A 21,537-nucleotide genomic window follows, 5' to 3' on the forward strand; every position below is an offset into this window, starting at 1 on the left:
TGGGGGTCGTGGAAAGTTACTGGAAAACTTGATTTCTTAGACATTTAGCCTGGATTTGTCTCCTTTTCTGGAGGGTGCTGTACATACCCTCCAGTTTTAGGTTTTACCTGTTCTTCACTTTCCTTTCCTAAGCTGCTAGATCAAATAGAGCATATCAACTAAGTACTCAAAGAATATTTGCTGTTACCTCTTGTAACTTGTTTAGAGAATTTGATTGCTCTACTTTCCAAATCACCATAGAAATCCGATCCAATTTACCAAGTGCCTCCATTCACAAATTATTATTCAGCAGTGAAAAGGAAGTAACTACAGTTACAGAAAGAAACATGGATGAATCTTAGTAACAAAACGTTGGGTGAAAATAGTCAGTGGAAGAAGAAAGACCATATGTAGCATGAAATCTTTTCTTAGACTGTTTAAATACAAGCAAAAGTAAACAATATGTTGCTTAGACATACTATATATGTGATAACATGAATGCAAAAGTACAGAATTTAGGATAATAATGACCTCTGGGAGGAAGACAAGACAGGAGAAAAAGGAGCACATAGATCTAAATCACTGGTAATCTTCTAGTTAAGTGGTTCTCAAACTTGAATGTGCATCAGAATCACCTGGGGAGCTCATTAAAACCTGGATAGCAGGGTTCCACCTCCAGAGTAGGTGGGGGGGGGGGCGGTGTGAGGCCTAATAATATGCATTTCTAACAAGGTCCCAGGTGCTGCTAATGCTGCTCTTTTGTAACCACAGTTAGAGAACCACTTCTAGTTGTTAGGTTGGGTTGTGGGTTCACAGGTGTTGTATTGCATTTTATTATTAAGTGAACATAGTATTTAAAAAAAAAAAAAAGCCAATCATAGACCAAAGATGAGAGTGTTTCACAAAGCAAGGATTAATATTAATCCAATTCTGGTCTCCGGAGGCATCCACCCCAAAAGAACTAGGGTTCCATTACTAAAAGCAAACTTGAAAAACACTGCTGTAGAAGAACTGCAAGGCCACTTCAAACGAAAATTACAAACAACTACTTTGAGAAATAAAGTTGAAGGTTGATTTTTCCTTGCCAATGACAACAGACTGCATTTCACCTCTCTGGATCTCAATAATCTTTGGCAAAGACTTGGCCCATAACAAATCTACCTCCTTGGTTGATTCAACAAAAGTTGTGTTTAAAGATTTCCATTAGTTTGCTGATTCTTATTCTTCCCTCAAGTGCTTTAGGTAATTATTTTTCATCTTTTCTCGCTCCTCCTTCCAGATTTATTGTGTCCGCTAGGTTCTGAGGTAAAATTTAGATGATATTTCAAATCCCTACGTTGACCAGGGCGTATGTAGAGTGCATACTCTGTTGTCCTGCAATGTGCCAGCCACTGACTGGGGTTTGAAAGATGTCTGAATATAAACTTCTTGGCCCACAAGCAAGTCAGCCTAGCGAGGAAAACAGATCCACAAATACCAAATTACAAAAACCAAAGCAGGGCACTCAAGATGTTATACAAAAACGTGCTTTCATAAGCTCGCCTAAACCCTGTTCCTTTAAGCCATCTTTCTCCCGCGCTCCCACTTTCACAACCACGACGTCCAGGGCGGGGGCAGGGAGGAGGGGCTGCCGGGCGACAGAGGGCCGGCGCTAGGGGCCCCCACCTCATTGGCTTTCCAGCCGGCCGGAAGCGGCGGTACGCCCCGGCTGCGCATGCGCCCCTCACACGTGCTGCCAGAACGCCCCCTCCGCAGCTGCGGCCCGGCCGGCATCATGCTGCGAACTTCTGTGCTGCGGCTGCTAGGACGCCCGGGGGCGAGTGGAGTCTCGCTCCTGGAGTACTCTAGCCCACGCCACTACAGTTCGGGCCCTCTCGGTGCCCCCGACGATGGTCGCGGCGCGCGCGCCTTCTTCACGACACCCATTTTCTACGTGAACGCGGCGCCGCACATCGGACACCTGTACTCGGCGCTACTGGCAGACGCCCTGTGCCGCCACCGTCGCCTCCAAGTTCCCAGCGCTGCCGCCACGCGATTCTCCACTGGTACCGACGAGCATGGCCTGAAGATTCAGCAAGCAGCAGCCGCTGCGGGCCTGGCCCCCACCGAGCTGTGCGACCGAGTGTCTGCCCAGTTCCAGCAGCTTTTTCGGGAGGCTGGCATCTCCTCCACTGACTTCATCCGCACCACGGAAGCCCGGCACCGGATCGCTGTGCAGCATTTCTGGGGACTGCTGAAGGCCCGGGGTCTGCTCTACAAGGGGCTCTATGAAGGTTGGTATTGCTCCTCCGAAGAGTGCTTCCTGCCTGAGGCCAAGGTCACCCGGCAGCCGGGTTCGTCAGGGGACTCGTGTCCTGTATCTCTAGAGAGTGGACACCCCGTATCCTGGACCAAGGAAGAAAACTACATTTTCAGGCTTTCTCAGTTCCGAGAGCCGCTTCAGCGGTGGCTGCGGGGGGACCCTCAGGCAATCACTCCCGAGCCATTTCATCGCGCAGTTCTTGAGTGGCTGGAGGAGGAGCTGCCGGACCTTTCTGTCTCTCGAAAGAGCAGCCACTTGCATTGGGGCATTCCTGTGCCCGGGGACGATTCGCAGACCATCTACGTATGGCTAGATGCCTTGGTCAACTACCTTACTGTAATTGGCTACCCAAATGCTGAGTTTAAATCTTGGTGGCCAACCACCTCTCATATCATAGGCAAGGACATTCTTAAATTCCATGCTATCTATTGGCCTGCCCTCCTTTTAGGGGCCGGCATGAGCCCACCACACCGCATCTATGTCCACTCTCACTGGACGGTCTGTGGCCAAAAGATGTCTAAAAGCTTGGGTAACGTGGTGGATCCCAGGACTTGCCTTGATCGCTATACTGTGGATGGCTTCCGATACTTTCTTCTTCGGCAGGGCGTCCCCAACTGGGACTGCGATTACTATGATGAAAAGGTGGTTAAGTTGCTAGATTCTGAGCTGGCAGATGCTTTGGGAGGTCTCCTGAACCGGTGCACTGCCAAAAGAATAAATCCTTCTGGGACCTACCCGGTTTTCTGCACTACCTGCTTTCCCAGTGAGCCAGGGTTGGTGGGGCCATCAGTTCGTGCTCAAGCAGAGGACTATGCTTTGGTCAACGCAGTGGCCACTTTGCCCGGGCAGGTAGCTGACCACTATGATAACTTTCAGATCTATAAGGCTCTGGAGGCAGTGTCCAGCTGTGTCCGGCAAACTAATGGCTTTGTCCAAAGGCATGCACCATGGAAGTTGAACTGGGAGAGCCCAGTGGATGCCCCCTGGCTGGGTACCGTGCTTCACGTGGCCTTGGAATGTTTGCGAGTCTTTGGAACTTTGCTCCAGCCTGTCACCCCAAACCTAGCTGATAAGCTGCTATCCAGGTTGGGGGTCTCTGACACAGAGAGGGGCCTTGGAGAGCTCTATTTCTTGCCTCGATTCTATGGACATCCATGTCCTTTTGAAGGGAGGAGGCTGGGACCTGAAACTGGGCTCTTGTTTCCAAGACTAGACCAGTCCAGGGCCTGGCTGGTAAAAGCCCACAGGACCTAGAAACTTAGTTCCTAATCAGCTTGTGGTAAAAAAGCAAATGTGTTATCTTCTTATTTTGCATTTTCAGGAAAGTTATACTAATGTTTTCTAAAGTGTTGCATCATATGAGCACATGAACAATGTCCCTGTGAAAAGAGGGACCCATTAACCACTGTACCCATTAACCACTATCCTTTGTACACCAGTGTCTTTAAGATGTCTTCAGGGTAAAGATGGGTAAGAGAAAACTTTGCTGATACTGTTCCTTCTCATTGTGCCTCCTTCCAAGCCACAGTTAATGTTATTTGTCCAGACTACCTCTTAAGGCTTTTCATTGGCCTGGCCTCTGCTGGGCAAGTTAGTGAAGAGTGCGGGTTGGAGGCCCCTACCTCAGCTTTTAGTAGTCCAACTTTGTTATATATGTTGGGCTTCCTCTTAGAAAGAGATTCTTTTATTAAACCTTTAAAAATTTCAGTGTCCTAGATTAGATGGTTTTTGCCCATGTTTATATTTTCAGTTCTTACAACTATAACTTTACTTTTTTTTTAGTTAATAGTCTAATAGCTGTGCTTTGTAACATTACACTTCAACCAGTAGATGGCCCTAAAGTCTCACATATTTAATTGACATTGACATTTCAGAATATTTAGAATAAATTAGTTTTCTGCTTTATAATTATGCAGAATTTAAATTTAAGGAAAAATTTTATTGCTTTTCTTAAAATAAGGGATGACTGTAGCCACTACTGTTTTACATAAAGTAATAAAAAAAGATCAGAATCCTGTTTTTTTCAAACTGCTGAAAAAGGACATTTACTCTATTAAATGTTTAGTAAGCTAATAAGTAAATGTATCACATTTGTTTGGACTATCTGTGATAAATTATAAAGCTCTCGAGGTAGCTGGTATGTTAAAATTTTTAAACTTTAATAACATTGGGTTTACAGATAATGATTAAAAATCTATAAACAGTTCAAAATAGTTACATTTTCTTTTTATTTCTTGGTCATAATTTTGTCACCACATATATAATTTACCTTATATGATTTCTTTTGGTCAATCAGAATCTATAATACAATATAGACATTGTGTGAATAGTTCTAAATGTTAATACATTTACTTTCAAGTACTTTTTACTGATTATTTCTTTTGCTTTCTTAAGTTATTAAAGTTTAAAAGTTTGTGAGTACCTTATTCAGATCTGTTCTGTTGAATTTGTTGAAGGTGATGGTGAAGGGAGGAAATGATCAATGCTCCAGGAATCTCAAACTGGATTTAGGGATCTCTCCAAGGCTCCATAAGAGAACATCACAGAGAAGATGTTAAGGTATCAATTTATACAATGACTACAACACAGTAAGCCAGCGTTATATCTCATAGGTGATTGGACAGCTAGGCCAAAGTTTAAAATGAGAACTTGCCTTGAAAAATCCATTCTAAGCATGGTAGCAAGCAGAGAGGGCTCACTATTAAGTAAACTATTGTGCTGAAAGTTCCCCCAGATTTATTCTAGGTGCTACTATTCAGTTCCAGTTTCTTTTTATTAATCAGTGTGGTGAGAGATTTCTGGTTGCTTGGAAACATTGCTTAGAAAAGAATGCTTGAAGGCATTCTAAAGATGGAAGGACCATTTCTACAAATGTTCCTTCAGATCCTCCTTGTTCTTCATAATGGAATCCTTGGCTTTCAACATGACATATTCTAGTTACATGCTGGGATTAGTGGGGCTGATTACTGGGGCCTATGAGGGAGTATAATATTTGCTAGGGATGGATGGAGCAGAGTGGTGAAAGAGATGAGATGTGTTTATATGAATGAATAAAAACAGACTTGGAAAACCAGTGGAATGATAACCTCTGCCTTTGAAGTCCCCTTACAGCAATCTTACTGAACCTATCATGAAAGGAGAGACAGTGTCTTCCACTTGAATGTTCTTTCCTATGGCCTAGTGCTAGTCAGTACATTGGACCTTAGCTTTCTGGGTGTTAATGGAGTTCCTTTCGTGCAGTCTGTCATTTGTGTGGGAATATTTATGGTACCAAAGGGCACAAGAAAACAGAGGAACCAAAGAAGAGAGGGCATAATTAATACAGAAGACAGGATACTTTTGAGTGAAGAAGTATGGACCTAAGTTATTCTGTGGTGATATGGAAGGTGAACCAGTTGGATTCTCTGTTGGAGGCAAGATAGGTAAAGGAGATAGCCTTTGGGTTCTTAGTTGGTGTGTTTGGTTTGATCCAGCAGTTTAGGAATGACAAGTGGAGGACAGGTGAAACTTAAAACTGGAGGGCATGTACTTTTTAGAGAGGGCATCTTGTGGATCCCTTGACAGAAAGGAGGTTTCTCCCAAATTACAACCTTGAGGCTCGTAATATTCATTTTGGGGTATTCTTAGGGGCAGAGTTGCAGAAGGTGATAGAGCAGGTGTTCACAAGATGTCAGATTAAAGTAATATGTCAACTCAGTAGGCTACACGCCTATCAGTGAAATCATGCTAGAAGTTGTGGTCAATGTATATGTTAGGTGGCATCACTGATAATGGAGAACCATTCTACAAGTGAACTCAGATTAGGCACCTCAGAAGTCGGAAGACCCATGGAGATCAAGAATAGGCAGGAACAATAAATAGATACAATCTCTGATTTCATTGAAATCTCAAAGTTATTCTGAAGTAGGCCTCATTATTTTTCTTAACCTGTATGACCTCTATAGGGGCTGAGAAAAGCCTGATAAGTTGAATATTAAGTTGATGTCAAAGTGCTCATGAAAGCCTAGGCCGGAATGTGGGCTGTAAGACACACGTTTTTTTTTGCACAGTTGTAGGTGTGGTTGGGACATAGCTCTTTATTTTTAAGTAATCTTTACAACCAACATGGGGCTCAAAATTACAACCCCCAAATCAAGAGTCACATGTTCTGAATGAGCCAGCCAGGTAGCCTGGGAAACAGCTCTTTAGATCTGGGAAGTTCCAAGACTGAAGTAAAGCCAGTGGTTAGTCAGGCTGTGGGCCTCCAACTAGGATCCTTATAATCGGGAAGTAGCTTGGGTAGCGGGTGGCAGTACCAAGCATTCAGCAGATTCCTCCACGGGCATTATGGTAGGGATGGTTTCCTGGATCTCTGACTGCCCCACACCTGGTAAGTTGCATTGTTGGCCTGCATTAGTGTAACCCCGAGTTATGGGGGAGGCCATGCCTCTTGACTTATACTTAGTCCATAAAGCTGCTATATGATGATCTAAAATTGTCTCCTGTAGGCAACTATCCATAGTTCTACCAGATATAGATCAACTGTTCTTGTTGGTGAAGTCTGGGGTACTGTAAACCTGGGTGAGTCCTTTCCCTCCTCCTTTGCCTTAGTGAATAATATGAGTGGACCTATAAGGGTTTAGACATATTGACAGCCATGTATCTATTTTTGCAGCAAAGGTTTACTAATCCTGACAGCTTGGAGGGAGCTAGGGCATAGATTGGGGTAACCAAGAGCACAGGTTAGGGGGATCAGTTTTAGAAGAAAGCCTTTGAGTCCCTTGCAGAACTAAAACAGTATGAAATATGTCATTTCCACACAGCAGCTAGCTGGTCCTGACCCTTCCTCTTAAAGGAGCTTTGTATAGCATTGGTTAACTTTTATCAATAGGAACACACCAAATTTGGGGGTTAATATTGCTGGAAGGGCCAAACGGTAACAACCAAGCTAATTACGATTAATAAGTGGGGATCTGAACCTTCCAAGAGGAATGTCTTACTCTTTTTTGAGACAGAGGATAAGAGAAACCCAGCCTAAGCTACTTTCCTCTATCACTAAGAACGACTTTGAGCTGAGGGGAAGGGACTAACCAGTTTATAGGTGAAATTGTTGCTTTCTCTTAGTTTTTTGATAGTCCTGGGTTACCCAGTACAGATCTTGTGAATTAAGAGAACCATCTAACAGGGAATAGTTGATCACATTTAAAATACCTTCCTTAAGATTATATGACTTTGGGGTGCTTGGGTGGCTCAGTTGGTTAAGCGGCTGCCTTCGGCTCAGGTCATGACCCCAGGACCCTGGGATCAAGCCCTATGTCGGGCTCCCTGCTCAGCAGAAAGCCTGCTTCTCCCTCTGCCTGCTTGTGCACTCTCTCTCTGTCAAATAAATAAAATCTTAAAATAATATATTTAAAAAAAGATTGTATCACATTAATCAGTTTCTACTTACATTTTCATGATGAGGAAAGGGAATTGGGAAGAGCTACACAAGAGGATCTTCCTGGGGCGCCTGGGTGGCTCAGTCGTTAAGTGTCTGCCTTTGGCTCAGGTCATGATCCCAGTGTCCTGGGATCGAGCCCCGCCTCGGGCTCCCTGCTCGGCGAGAAGCCTGCTTTTCCCTCTCCCACTCCCCCTGCTTGTGTTCCCTCTCTCGCTGTCTCTCTGTCAAATAAATAAAATCTTAAAAAAAAAAAAAGAGGATCTTCCTATGGCATCGACAATTAGAAATAATATACTGTCTACTGTGCCTCTTTTCATGAATAGCTATTGAGTTTTAGCCATACTTGCATCTTCAAAGTAAGGTGAGACTAAGCACAGAGGTTCCATCCTTGGCTATTAACTGAATTTCACCCGCATTTGGTTTATGGCATAGATTACTCACCATAGATTTTAAAGTCCACAGCTCCTCACTTAAGAACAGGAAGGTATGAGATGTCAGGATGTTTCAGGAAACCAAGGGTGCCATCTGCAAGAAGAAAATTAGAGCTCCAAAGAAAGATGAGCTCTGCTTTCAAGTTATGAAGGATTTTTGGATGAAACATCTGCAGAGAGCCTGGAAGACTCACTGCGTAAGCTGGAGGGACAGCTCTAGGAATAACTGGAAATGGATGATGCCACCTTTCTTAGTGTACGGTATGGGGAAAATGGTACTGTCCTTACTGTGCTACCATACCTAAGGCCATGCCTTGTGCATGTACCCTTCATTAGTTGACAGTCACTGGTTTATGGGATTTAACATGAAGATGAACCTTCAAAAACTAGTTTATGGTTGACTGTTAAAGATTAGAATTTCTGTTAGTACATTCAATAAAAATATAACTACACATTTTTCCTCAACATATTTTAAAAAGTGTAATAACATTTTGGAAAACATAAGATAGTTTCAGTAATTTGGCTTCCTTTGAACTAGTGTAGAAGAGTCTCTTGGTTAAAAAGCTATAAATATTAAAGATATAAAGTTAATAAGAATGTTACACACTTTGGGATAAATCACTAAAATAATACAAATAGAATGTATTTCTTTCAAGCCAGATGAAAAATGTTAAAACTCAATCCAACAGAAGTCAGGAAGGAGAAAAATGAAAAATATGGTAAAAGAAAACCCATAATAAGACGTAGAAATAAGTATAATTACAAATATTTTAGAATTGTAATAAAATATAGGATGAATCTTCTTTCAAAAGACAGCAATGTTCATGCTTAAATTAAAAAGTTAGCTATATGTAGTTAAAAAGTATATACTTAGAAAATGAGACATGAAGAAACACTAGGCATATAAATAAACCAAGAGAAAGCTGGTACTGTAATTTTTTTTTTTTTAATTTTATTATGTTATGTTAGTCACCATACAACACATCATTGGTTTTTGATGTGGTGATCCACGATCCATTGTTTTCGTATAACACCCAGTGCTCCATGCAGTACGTGCCCTCCTTAATGCCCATCACCGGGCTAACCAATCGCCCCCCGCCCCAAAAACCTGTTTGTTTCTCAGAGTCCATAGTCTCTCATGGTTCATCTCTCCCTCCAATTCCGCCCCCCCCCCATTTTTCCCTTCCTTCTCCTAATGTTCTCCATGCTGTTCCTTATGTTCCACAAATAAGTGAAACCATATAATAATTGACTTTCTCTGCTTGACTTATTTCACTTAGCATAATCTCCTCCAGTCCCATCCATGTTGATGTAAAAGTTGGGTATTCATCCTTTCTGATGGCTGAGTAGTATTCCATTGTATATATGGACCACATCTTCTTTATCCATTCATCTGCTGAAGGGCATCTCGGCTCTTTCCATAGTTTGGCTATTGCGGACATTGCTGCTATGAACATTGGGGTGCATATGGCCCTTCTTTTCACTACATCTGTGTCTTTGGGGTAAATACCCAGTAGTGCAATTGCTGGGTCATAGGGTAGCTCTATTTTTAAATTTTTGAGGCACCTCCACACTGTTTTCCAAAGTGGCTATACCAACTTGCATTCCCACCAGCAGTGTAAGAGGGTTCCCCTTTCTCCACAACCTCTCCAACATTTGTTTCTTTCCCTGTCCATTTTTGCCATTCTAACTGGTGTAAGGTAGTATCTCAATGTGGTTTTGATTTGGATTTCCCTGATGGCTAATGATGATGAACATTTTTTCATGTGTCTTTTAGCCATTTGTATGTCTTCTTCAGAGAAGTGTCTTTTCATATCTTCTGCCCACTTTTTGACTTGATTATTTGTTTTTTGGGTGTTGAGTTTGAGAAGGTCTTTATAGATCTTGGATACCAGCCCTTTATCTGTAGTGTCATTTGCAAATATCTTCTCCCATTCTGTGGGTTGCCTCTTTGTTTTGTTGACTGTTTGCTTTGCTGTGCAGAAGCTTTTTATCTTGATGAAGTCCCAAAAGTTCATTTTTGCTTTTGTTTCACTTGCTTTTGGAGATGTATCTTGAAAGAAGTTGCTGTGGGTGATGTCAAAGAGGTTACTGCCTATGTTCTCCTCTAGGGTACTGTAATATTAATAGTAGACAGTCTATATTGAGAGGGAAAACCATTACTAAAGATAAAGTGAGACTTAATATAAAGGAATAATGCACCAACAGGATATAACAATTAGGAACTTGTATGATCTAACAACATATTCTCAAAAGGTAAAAGTATAAAATTGAAAATAACAAATGTTCAAGTCTGCAAAAAAATGAAGTCGCCATTCATGAGTTCAGAGAAATTAGGCAATTAGAAAGTAAAATCTTAAACTAGACATTAGTAGTTCAGTCTTTAATGTTCACTACCAAGTGTATCATTACTGCTAAGTGTAGAAAAAAATAAAAATTTTACAGCAGGTAAGGTTTTATGACTCTAAAACTTTGACTTTTTCCATATACGCCTCTGTGAAAATATCTTGCTTTTTAAATAGAAATGTCAGCAAATATACCTGTTCGGTAAGTCCTCTCTTTGGATTAAAAGGGGAGAATCCCATGGTCATAATTTTGCCACATTTTTTTTGTTTTTAGTTCACAGTAACAAAGGTGAAGGGAGAGAACCAGTGGTTCTATGTTCCTTGATTGTGTTCTCTCATTTTTTCCCCCATCAACTCTGAAGTATTTTTCTTTCTCTGTTTAGTTGGGGCACAGCGAGATTAAGTAATTTGGCTAGGTTATAGCTTGTAACCTATACAGAGGAGCCTGGACTCAGATTTGTCTTGATGCCAGAGCTGCAGCATCAACACCACAACCAATACAACCACTGAGTATACTAAGGGCATTGTATTGTGGGAAAGAGGAAGGAGTATAATCAGAGCCAAAGATCTGAAGATGAAAAGTCTAAATAAGAACCCTTAATTGAAATAAAGCAATGAATGTTTCAAGATGAGGAATTATTCTTGATAGCTAGATTATGAAATCGATGAGTGCCAAAACAGAAACTTAGGAAAAATACTTACCTTTATCATGAAATATATTTCTCTCTTGCTTTCATCATGAAGTATGATATATTCTCTCTTGCTTTCAGTAGTTTCCTTTATATCCTAAGCCTGCTTATGTGTGCTGGTGTAAATTGTTAAATATTTCAATAACTATAGTCTCTTTTTCTTTTTCCTTAAGATTATTTTGTTATTTTCAGAACACTGTTCCAAATTCTTGAATCCAACAGTCCTCTAAATGAAAGTATGCTGTCATAAATTTATGAATCTAAGTATTTTGAAATACTTTTTTGAATGAATACATTTTACTAATACTGTAAATACACATTCATCTCTAAACATGAAAACATGCCAGTATTCAAAAGTTTTATTTGAATTGACTATTATAGTAACCAAGCCAGAGAATTTTATTAGAGCTTACAAACACCAGAACTTTTTCATTTCATACATACAGTTTTACTACAAGTGAACTTATGAAAAGACTCATCTATTTACTAACAGTTTAAGTTCTATGAATTTACTGAACATTTATTACTGTATTCTTAGGTCTTTCCTCACAAGCCTGCAGAAACCAGATTAAATGCCCTTTGACTCCAGTTATTACCAAAGCAAATACCTCCCTGTTAGCTAAAATGCTACATATTGAATAATTCCTAGTAAATTATCTCATACATGACAGTCAAAACATGTTCTAACTTCCCCTAATTAGAGATTTTATTATGAACTGCACAAAATGTCATATTTTACATTTTTATTGAAACATAGCTATTATCTTGGACATATGCTACACCTTGAAGAAGTGTGATGAAACTTATGTTTATATGGATCTTTAAGCTATCATTTAAATTGTAGTTTTATGAAAATGTCTAAAAAAGTATTAAAGTCCTTGCTAACTTGGAAGCCAAGAACACCTACATCTTTATTCTATGTTTTAAATAACTTCTTCAGAGCTATGTTTAAATTCAAGTTACAAAGTCCAAGTTAGCAAGGCATGATGGGTACTTTTTCAGTATTTTTTGCATGGTAGATTATGACTTGTTAATACAATCAAGACTGGTGTATTATAAAAAATATATAGCATTTATAAAACTCTTAAAAAATATATATATATATAATTTTTTAGGTTGTCTTTGAAAGTCACTTACTGAAGCAGTTTATAAAGGCTTTCATTAAGCAGAGAATCTTTAGTCCTGAATTTACTGCATTAACTTTTTATATTTAAATCTGTAAAACTTATTTTATGGAAACTCCCTACATTTTTTAAAAAGCAAACCTTTTATTCCTGAGTTCAGTTTCATTTTATAACTCAGCACTGGAATGTAATTAAATAAATCAAGTAACAATGTGTAAGAAGCCTATTTTGGTATTATAGAAGAAAAATGTAAGCACTGAAATGAATTATTGAAAATATGTATGGTTCATTGCATGAAAACTGATGGTTGGATTTTCATACCATTTAAAATATGGACGGAGTATTTTTTGCTGAATATAAAGGAAAAAATCTTAACGTTCATTGTGACATTGTGTGACCTAGCATTAAAAAATAATTTGTTAGTTAGTAATCCTCAAACTAGAAATATTTTTTATTTAAATGTTGCCCACATAAAAATCAGCCTCTAGAAGATAGTTAATTTATAGCAAATTTTAAATAAAACATTTTTGGATGTAACTGATGTCATAAAATTAGTTTTCTATCCTAAGGAGAATATATAGGACTTCTTCCTTTTTCCATAATCTATGGAGACCATCTAAAAGTAGAGCTATCCATTCTGGGGCACAAAAGCCAATATAAATGTATAACTAACTGTGTGTAGCTAAGTGTAAAAATTAGGAAATCAACCTGATCTCAGAAAAGCAAAGGAAAAATAGCGAAAACTTACTGCTTAACATCAAGAGTAGTGAGAAGGGGACTAGCCAAGGTCAACCAAGTTATCAAAACCCATCATTAGTAAGTCTGTAGAGGTAGATGTTTTAAATACTCATAAGGGAAGGTAGATTAAGTACTCAAGATCTCAAGAGTTTTAAACAAGTCATTCTCTAAAGATAGATACATAGGGCACAGGCATAAAAATCTAACTGGTAAAACATTGTTGCTGAATTTATTTTCAGTTTTCCTTTGGCATAGACATTTAGGATATTATATGTGTTATTTTAATTGAAAGCTATTCTCATAAACAGTTGGATATAGCCTGAATAAAATAATCCTAAGGTTAACTTTAATAGTCAGCATTTAGATAGTATAGGAAAAATTTACTTGTATTGGTATCTTTTAAAAATAATTTGCACAATAGGTCAGATAATAAGGATTTTAGAAAGTTTCTTTTATGTGTTGCTAAAAATATTTAAGTGTATATACTGTATAGTTTGCTTTGGTACCAAAGTTAGACATGTTAAAAACAAAGATCCTAAATATGATTATCAAGAAACACATTGAAAGTATTAAAACCATCTCAAATTGTTGATGTATATTTTAAATTATTATCCTTCAGATGTTTTCTCTAAAACATCAAAGGAAAAAAATACACTTTTTTGGTAATACTTTTTGTGTTAAGTATTTCCTTTATATAGTATTATTGGTCATTTCAGAACTGTGTGAGACTAAGGATGAAGGTTTAATCTCTATATCTTTGTCCATTTTGATATCCTGATTTGTAGCAAAAAGGACCTTGATAGTTAAAAGCTAAAACATTTATCTCTTTAAGGTATTAAATTTGTTTTTGCTATTATTGGTATCTTACATTCTCTATAAAATAAGAGCCAGACATCACAGTTTAAGCATAACAGTGTTTTGGTTTTTTTTTTGTTGTTGTTTTATATTAATGACTTTCATACCATCTCCATTTTTCTGTAATTTATATCTAGAGAGAAAAATGAAGTAATATTAATATAATCTTTATGGAAGTGAATTAATGCTCTGTGAAAGTATATCAGTACGTTTTGGTAAAGAGTACAATTGCCTAAAATAAATTAGCTAAGAAAAATACTTCAAATAGAAATCTTTCTTTGAAGGAAAATGCAATTACTCTTGGACTCTTGAAATTTACAAAAGTTTTAGAACAAAAATGCCTTGGTATGTACTGAATAAGCCTGAATAACAAATACAGGATTAAAATGAAAATGCCAGACAAGTGGAGTATTAAATAGAATATTTCATGATATTTTTGACTAGGGCTCTAATTATAAAATACTGGACCTTAACACATAGCATGTTACTTTCAGAATAAAGGTAGCAAAATAAAATATTCTCAATAGATGGAGTGGACTTAGGATGTGCCAGAATAATTAATATGACCATGCTATTACATTTTATTCCTCCACCTAAATATTTTAGCATAGAAACATTTTGACAATATACTCAAAAAGTAGATACATCAGTGGATAATTCATTATCCTTTATGAGGCAAGATAAAAAAATTAAGTTATAATGGGTTATCTTTCTAACATATGAAGGTTTTAATATATAATATTATATATAATAAGAATATATATAATTCTTACTCTTTTCCAACAGAAGTGCAAACTAGCTTTAGTTTTTGTAGTATACATGAAATTAAAAAGTGAAACAATAAGACTCTTTTCTACTACTGTGCAATCAAATTTCAATAAATGCTAGAATAAATTTACATGTAGTCAATTTAAGTGTTGCTTATTTATGTAACTTTTAATTGTTTTATTATCAATCCAGTTTTGTATATAAGGAATATAATGTTTTTACAGAAGAAAGTTGGGATATACATTAAACAGCATTTAAAGAAAAGTTGGCATGGCAATTTTTTAATTTTAAAAAGTTCTACCTAGTGCTGCATTTTTTAATTATAAAAAACTTTCAATTCTGAAAGAGCAGACAGTCATAGCTTCTTTGTATTTAAAAGATGAAACATAATGTTATGGGTTAAGTTTTATTCAAAGTTAACATTTTGAAAGCCTAGAAACCTCACAAACTAAGACCTGAATGAAAGATAAAAAGGAATAGTGATAGTGTCACAGTGTTAAAGGAAGAAATATGTATTGAATCTGACATGATATATGCAGTGAATACTTATATACTTGCTAAGATGCTATAAGAACCCTTATACTTTTGGTATGAATGACAAAAGAGGGCCAGAAATAGAGATATCTTTAAGCATATTTAAGAGTAGTGTCTACTCTGGTCATAGTAACTGGTATAAAATAAATGGTCATAATATGACAGATTTCCAGATATTATATATACAAATTATCTTTTACATATATTAATATCTGTCAAAATTTCTAATGTAAATCTAGAGTTTGAACTGTTTTATAAAAAATATTTAATGTAAGTGAAATAAATATACACAAACCTAAATACAGCAAAGTCAAAATGATGTAGAAACTAGAATCTTCTACATACATTCTCTCTCTAGCAAGAAGTGTTTTTTTGAATTTGCCATATTTCAGTAAATGGCCTGTTGCTATGTATATTCTGTATATGCTATGGTTATGTCTACAAATATGAAACATTTGGAATAAATCTGAAAAATCCAAACACCAAAAATGTTTTTAAGTGCTTATATAGACGTTATCATGTTGATAAGATAGCCAGATGATGACCACATTTTTCAAACTTTCTCAAAATACTTGTTGTTTTATAGATATAACCTTTGTTCTCTTTGTTACAAATTATAAGTCTATGTTACTTAAATGTGTGTGAATTAATAAAGGAAATCATGATTTTATCCTGCACCTCCAATGTTCTGGCTACTAAGGTTTCTTTAATGCCCTTAAAAAAGCAAAAACATTTTATGTTAGGCACATCCAAACCCCTCATATTTGTTACCAGACCACACATGGGGCTAGTTGTTTTCTATTATTGGATAAAATAGTTATCTAAGACTCACTTAACAGAATCAGTAGAGGAAGGTGGAGTAAGAATTGAATCCTCTGCTCTGAAATCTTTTCTAGGATGAAATTTTGGGCTTCAGTAATATCGAGGTTGCAAACCTACAGACGAAGGTTGAGAAAAGCTTATTCTCACAGAATGTAACCTTGGTTCCTATTAAGAGATTTAAAGAAAATTAGGGTTTTAATGCATTTTAAATGGTTCTTATTTTATAATTACTTAAGGGAAAAATTTAAAAAATAGTATTAACTGGGCCTGGATTCTGAGGAGAGGTGTGCTTTAAGAAATTCCCACTATAAAGAGTGGGCTACCTTAAAACCTGCTGGGGGACCAGGCTGTATCCTAGGGCTTTAACAAAGACTCACTACAGAGGATCTGAGAACGGCCATATCTAATGGTATTTCTAAATTATTAGGTTATACTTCCTTTATGTCATCCCTGAACTTTGGTAAAGATATGCTTCAAAGGAAGATTTATGTACTTAGTTATATATAAATTAGATCCCATGGTTGAGAAAGCAACTATCCAGAGAAAATCAGGGAATTATTAATAAACTTTCATATTACTAGAGTAACATTTTATCCTGTTAAGTAAAACCCAATGAACAGATTGTGTTCCAACAAATGATTTTTTTATTTGATCCACCACTGAACATAATGATTGTTAGAAGATACTGCTTTGGTCAAGATAGTTGAGAATAGGAAAATTTCAGCTAAGGTGTTTTTATAATGAGTAAATGCCTACTTTAGAGCATCAGTGTTTAGCCAAATCCTTTTGCCTAAAAATCTCATCATTTGTTCTGCTTTAAATTATCTGTGTTTGAATGTTGTGATTCAAGAGGAATGCATGCATCAAGCCTGAGTTTATCTAATAAAGCTGATTAAAACTTCAGAAATAGCATGAAGTCTAAGTCAGTTGCCCAGCCTGAATCTGACAACAGAAGTTTAATGCCAAGTGTTCAAGCACTTCTTCTAAAAACTTAAATGGCAACTTATATATAGTTAGGGGAAATGAACTGAAACTTCTAATATAAAGGGTAAAATTTCTCCAAAGAGGCATGGTTGATTATATATTCTGCTTTCTGTGATTTGGGCACAGATGCCACTCTACTGACCTAGCAAGACTCTGAGCATGTCTACTAACAATGTAACAACTTGCAATGTAACTTGTAACAACTATAAGAATAGGTTAATTATCAGGAGTAAGTCATAAAAACAATAGATAATTTTATAGTGTATCAAACCTAAATGCTTCTAGGGTTAAATTTTTTTAAATTTTGGGGTTACACTTCAGGATAATTTGTGAAGGTTTAAAATAGTCTAACCAGAAAAGAAACATTTATAAGGTATAAGTTAAAGATAGTTACCAAAAACAGTGTTTGAGAAAATTTACTCCAATGATGACATGCTGTACCTAACCTTAGGCACTGTTTCAATTTTTGAGCTAAGGAGACTTTAGTAGGCAATTATGATAATGATCCTTTTATCTTAGAATCACACATCTTATCAATATAAAGAGTGGCATGAGTTTGACCCTTGTATTAAGATGTAAAAAAAGAAAACTAGAATAGTCCTTTCTCAAAATGGCAAACAATACATGGAGGGTCTATACAAAGACTGATAAATGTCTACATTGCAGTTATTAGCAAGAAGAATGGAAAGGAAGAAGAAAAGCAACCAAAGGCTTGTTTTTGTTGGTGGATTTTATGCTTCCAAAAACGCGTGGAAATGGCCATGTTCCCAAAATATAGAGTAGATGGCACCACTTATGGGTATCTTTTGCTATCAGAGGGATTAAAATTTTCAGAGATAAGCTAAAAGGCCCTTCTTCTCACTTTGTGTTCCTTCTTATATTTCCCAGAATGCTGAATTGCACAGCACTTTAAAAGAAAATTTTGATTAACAATCTAAAAAATAAAATTATAGGGCAATTCTGTTTTCCACTGTTTTGGTTAGGAAGCTGTTCATACTTCAGTTACTGGCTAAAAGCATGAGTGAACAGTTTTATGTTTATCATAATTTGGTTATTTTAGAATTGAAATATTTTCTGATTCTGAATCTCAGATGCTTAAGGGATTAGAATAGACATTTTGATCTAAGATTTAATTTGTATAAGATTTAATTTTAGTGATTCAACAAAAGATGGTCCGTAACTCTTGGACTGGGCAAAAATTATTTCTAAAAAGTATTATGTTCTCTAAGGATCCTCCCCTCTCAGCTCCTCTACTCCCCAGAAACCATTTGCCTCCTTACTGGTGAAGTTTATTAGTAATCAAAAGTCTGGGTTCTGCCACTTAATAGTAATGTCATTTGGGGCAGTTCTCTTACTCTAAGCCTCACTTCTTTTATAAAAGTTGCCTGATTATTTCTCAAATATATTGAATGGACAAAATGAGATAATATACATGAAGTCTTTGTAAATTATAAAGTGCTATAAAAATAAGGGGTTATTCTTGCTTTGGAATAAAAAGGTAAGCAAAAATATAAGCAAGATTTTATAGCAAATTATCAACAGAGTTAATATAATTTTTATAAGGAATATTATCATGGACTTTAATCTTCAATGACTAAACCAAAGCTTTTCTTGAGAACTACCTAGTTATCATATAGCAAATTTAGTTACAAGGTTAAGTTACCAATATTTTAAGACTGATATCTTGAGTATTTTCCACAGTTGTAAACTTTGTAGTTTTCAAGTTAATATGATTCTATGATTTAGTGTTTATAACATAGGGAAATAGGCTTATACCTAAACATAATTCAATTTATATAGCTGTTATCAATGGCTAAACCAGAAATCATAAAGCTTCAAGGGCTAAGGTAATAGAGGAATTAAGGCCTATCCCTTGAGGCTTAAACCCTTTCTAACTATACTTTTTGATCCCAGTTTAATGTTACATTCATTTTGTAGTATATTAATAGTGTTACCAACATTCCAATTTCCCTGGGGCATTCTAGGTTTATGCCTATATATTATTAGAATATTTTTGAAAAATAGTCTTTGAATAGAATGATTTTATAGGTATATTATTATCAACTTCTTCATTGGTTAATAAGTATATTTCAAAAAATTGTATCATTTTAATTACTTTTGGTGTCCCCTTTCACTCTCAAATGTCCTGATTTAATGATGAATATATCATTTCCACATATAGTAAGAACTTGGAGCAGAGATTAGCAAAGTCGAGAACGATTTCTACAAAGAAAAGTGAAAGCAGAACTTCATATGATTGACAAAACATCAGAGGACCTTGTCCATAGGTAAATAGCTTTGATTTCTATAAAGGTAATCAAATCAAGCCTGTCTGCTGCTCATCAATGAAGTTGGGAGTGAGATTCAAGAGGAAATAAGTGCTGGAGAACAAGGACTCCTAATTCCGAATCCATATAATCATATTTCAGAGAAGGTTAAATCTAATATTCATATTAGAACTTGGCGAATCTCTGAGTATGTAATTATTTGAGAAAAAATGTAGTTACATTCTTACACATGACTCTATTCAGATAGACCCTAATTAAATTTTGTCTTATTATAATAGAATGAATTGTACTTTATTAACAGTAGAGTCAAGATTCTTTTGAACCTGCATGACCTGAGATTAAATCATGTCAGTGAAAACTATATTGTTGGTTATCTTTACCTACAGAGTATGACTATGTTTAGTTTGAAGGATGTTTAATAAAGAAAGGCCAAGTGAATGATTTATTTGAAGAAATGATCTTTAGAATAAATTTTGGATATTTTCCCAAATAATTTATCATTTAAAAGAAAATAAGAAAACTAAATTCTTTGTATTGGATTTACAACATTTAAGCAAAGGTGACAATGATGTAGAAAATAATTTTCAAGAAGCAAGTGAATGATTAAATGAGTTGTATAGTGTTAGGTTTATATCATAAATCAGAATCTTCAAAAGAAGTTTTTAACTTCAAAAACAAATCTGCTAAAGTGCAATTCAGAATGTCGGCATTTCATTATTATCTAGGGTTGCACCTACGAAATCCTTTGAGGAAACAGGATAGCCTTTTTGAAATTAAGAATAAGACATAGATGTACAAAAAGATGTGTATTAACTAACATACTCTGTATAGTTGCATCTGCTCTTTAGGAGTTAGACACAGAGGGAACTCTGCCTGATCATTATCTTTTAAAATTTCCTTTTTATATATTTATAATATATAAAGCAAAATAAATTAAAGATCAAAAGGATATAACATTCCACGTTAAGTAAAAGCTATCTTGGTTCTCTCTTTTTTCATACTTCCAAAATGCTCACTCTGTTATTGGAAAACACTGTGAGAAAAATAGAGCTTTAAGAGTACCAATAAGCTCAGAAATGAAAGAAGGAAAGAAGCTGTGAAAACCAATGACGACACTCTTAAGCATGAATTAGCTGCTTTTAAGCTGGATTCCTTAAGTCAAAACATCTTTCCCCATATTGCCTGATTTTTTTCTTTTATGTTAGATTATACTGTTAAAATTCTACAAATTGGATTGTTTGGTTTCATTGGAATTCCCTTTAATCCTATTCTTAGTCAAGTTGAAGCAAGGAAAGATCCTTGTTTTCTCTCTTGCTTTTATTTCCAAAATCTAGAATTCAAGTTAGTATTATTAGATTATATGTTTAGCCCAGTGTAGATATCTTCTGTAGGAATATCCTGTGAATTTCAACATCATTAAATATGGTTGGAATGGGGCAAAACTCTTCCAAAATTAAGTATACTTGATTGCATTTCTTTTCTTTCAGTTTAGAGCCACATTTGAAAACGAAACCAGAGATGACTGCATAAATAATGACTACACAGTAAATATCCTTAAGCCCTATCATTTTAAATCCAAGAAAGTTAATTGAATTGGGTAGATAAGAAAAGAATCAGGGTCTCTAAAAATTTGGAGAAATTCTATCCAAAATAGGAAATAGAGGTACCTCACAATGCTAATAGCCAGAATGGGGAAAAACCAGATGGAGGGAGGTCTTTCTCATTGTTAGCACACTCAGCTGTTTGTTTTTTTTAATTCATTCAAACAACAGGGATATGGTACTTGGAAAACAAGTTGGAAAGTAGACATTCAGATGAAAAGACAGGGAATTCTTTCCGGATCGAAAGAGGACAACTGGTAGGCTTAGGGAATTCATGGGACATGAAGAGTACAGTTTGATTTTTAGCTTGGAATTTTCCAAAGGGAAAACTTCTTAAAATATTGAAACCTATCAAAGATCTAGAGAAAAATGCCAGAGGAAAATAAATGCTAAAAGCTTTGAGACATTTATTTTGAAGCCTTTAGACTTTAGAGCAGAAACTTGACTCTCCTTATAAAACAAAATAACAACACAAAAAATTACCATCTTTTCAAAAGTGTTACTTTCCCCACAAAAGAAAAATTCTCGGAGATATATTTATCTTTTCTACTCCATGAAGGAAGAAATGAAGAAAAAAGTCAGTCTAATCAAAGGACATTCTTATTAAAAATTCACTTTTTAGGCCTACTGGAATCTTGTAGGTATATTCCAAATAAGT

At 36.1% G+C, this 21,537-nt stretch overlaps 1 protein-coding gene across 2 annotated transcripts; it reads left to right on the forward strand.

Moving 5' to 3' along the window:
• Positions 1–1,685: 1,685 nt before the first annotated feature.
• Positions 1,686–21,268, forward strand: MARS2 (methionyl-tRNA synthetase 2, mitochondrial). 2 transcript variants are annotated; one of them, XR_010410262.1, is made up of 3 exons: positions 1,686–4,840; positions 19,173–19,278; positions 20,766–21,268. XR_010410262.1 is itself a non-coding variant. In XM_064586872.1 (1 exon), the coding sequence occupies exon 1, from the start codon at positions 1,694–1,696 to the stop codon at positions 3,533–3,535; it is 1,842 nt and encodes a 613-aa protein (XP_064442942.1). In that variant the 5' UTR covers positions 1,686–1,693; the 3' UTR covers positions 3,536–15,868. The 2 variants fall into 2 exon arrangements, 1 of the variants encoding a protein (XP_064442942.1); XM_064586872.1 differs by lacking the exons at positions 19,173–19,278; positions 20,766–21,268 and having other exon boundaries at positions 1,686–15,868.
• Positions 21,269–21,537: the final 269 nt, after the last annotated feature.

Source organism: Mirounga angustirostris, unplaced genomic scaffold (genome assembly GCF_029215605.1).
Source record: "Mirounga angustirostris isolate CCGP_5_RB_7025 unplaced genomic scaffold, mMirAng1.0.hap1 SCAF_3, whole genome shotgun sequence".
Classification (NCBI taxonomy): Eukaryota; Metazoa; Chordata; class Mammalia; order Carnivora; family Phocidae; genus Mirounga; species Mirounga angustirostris.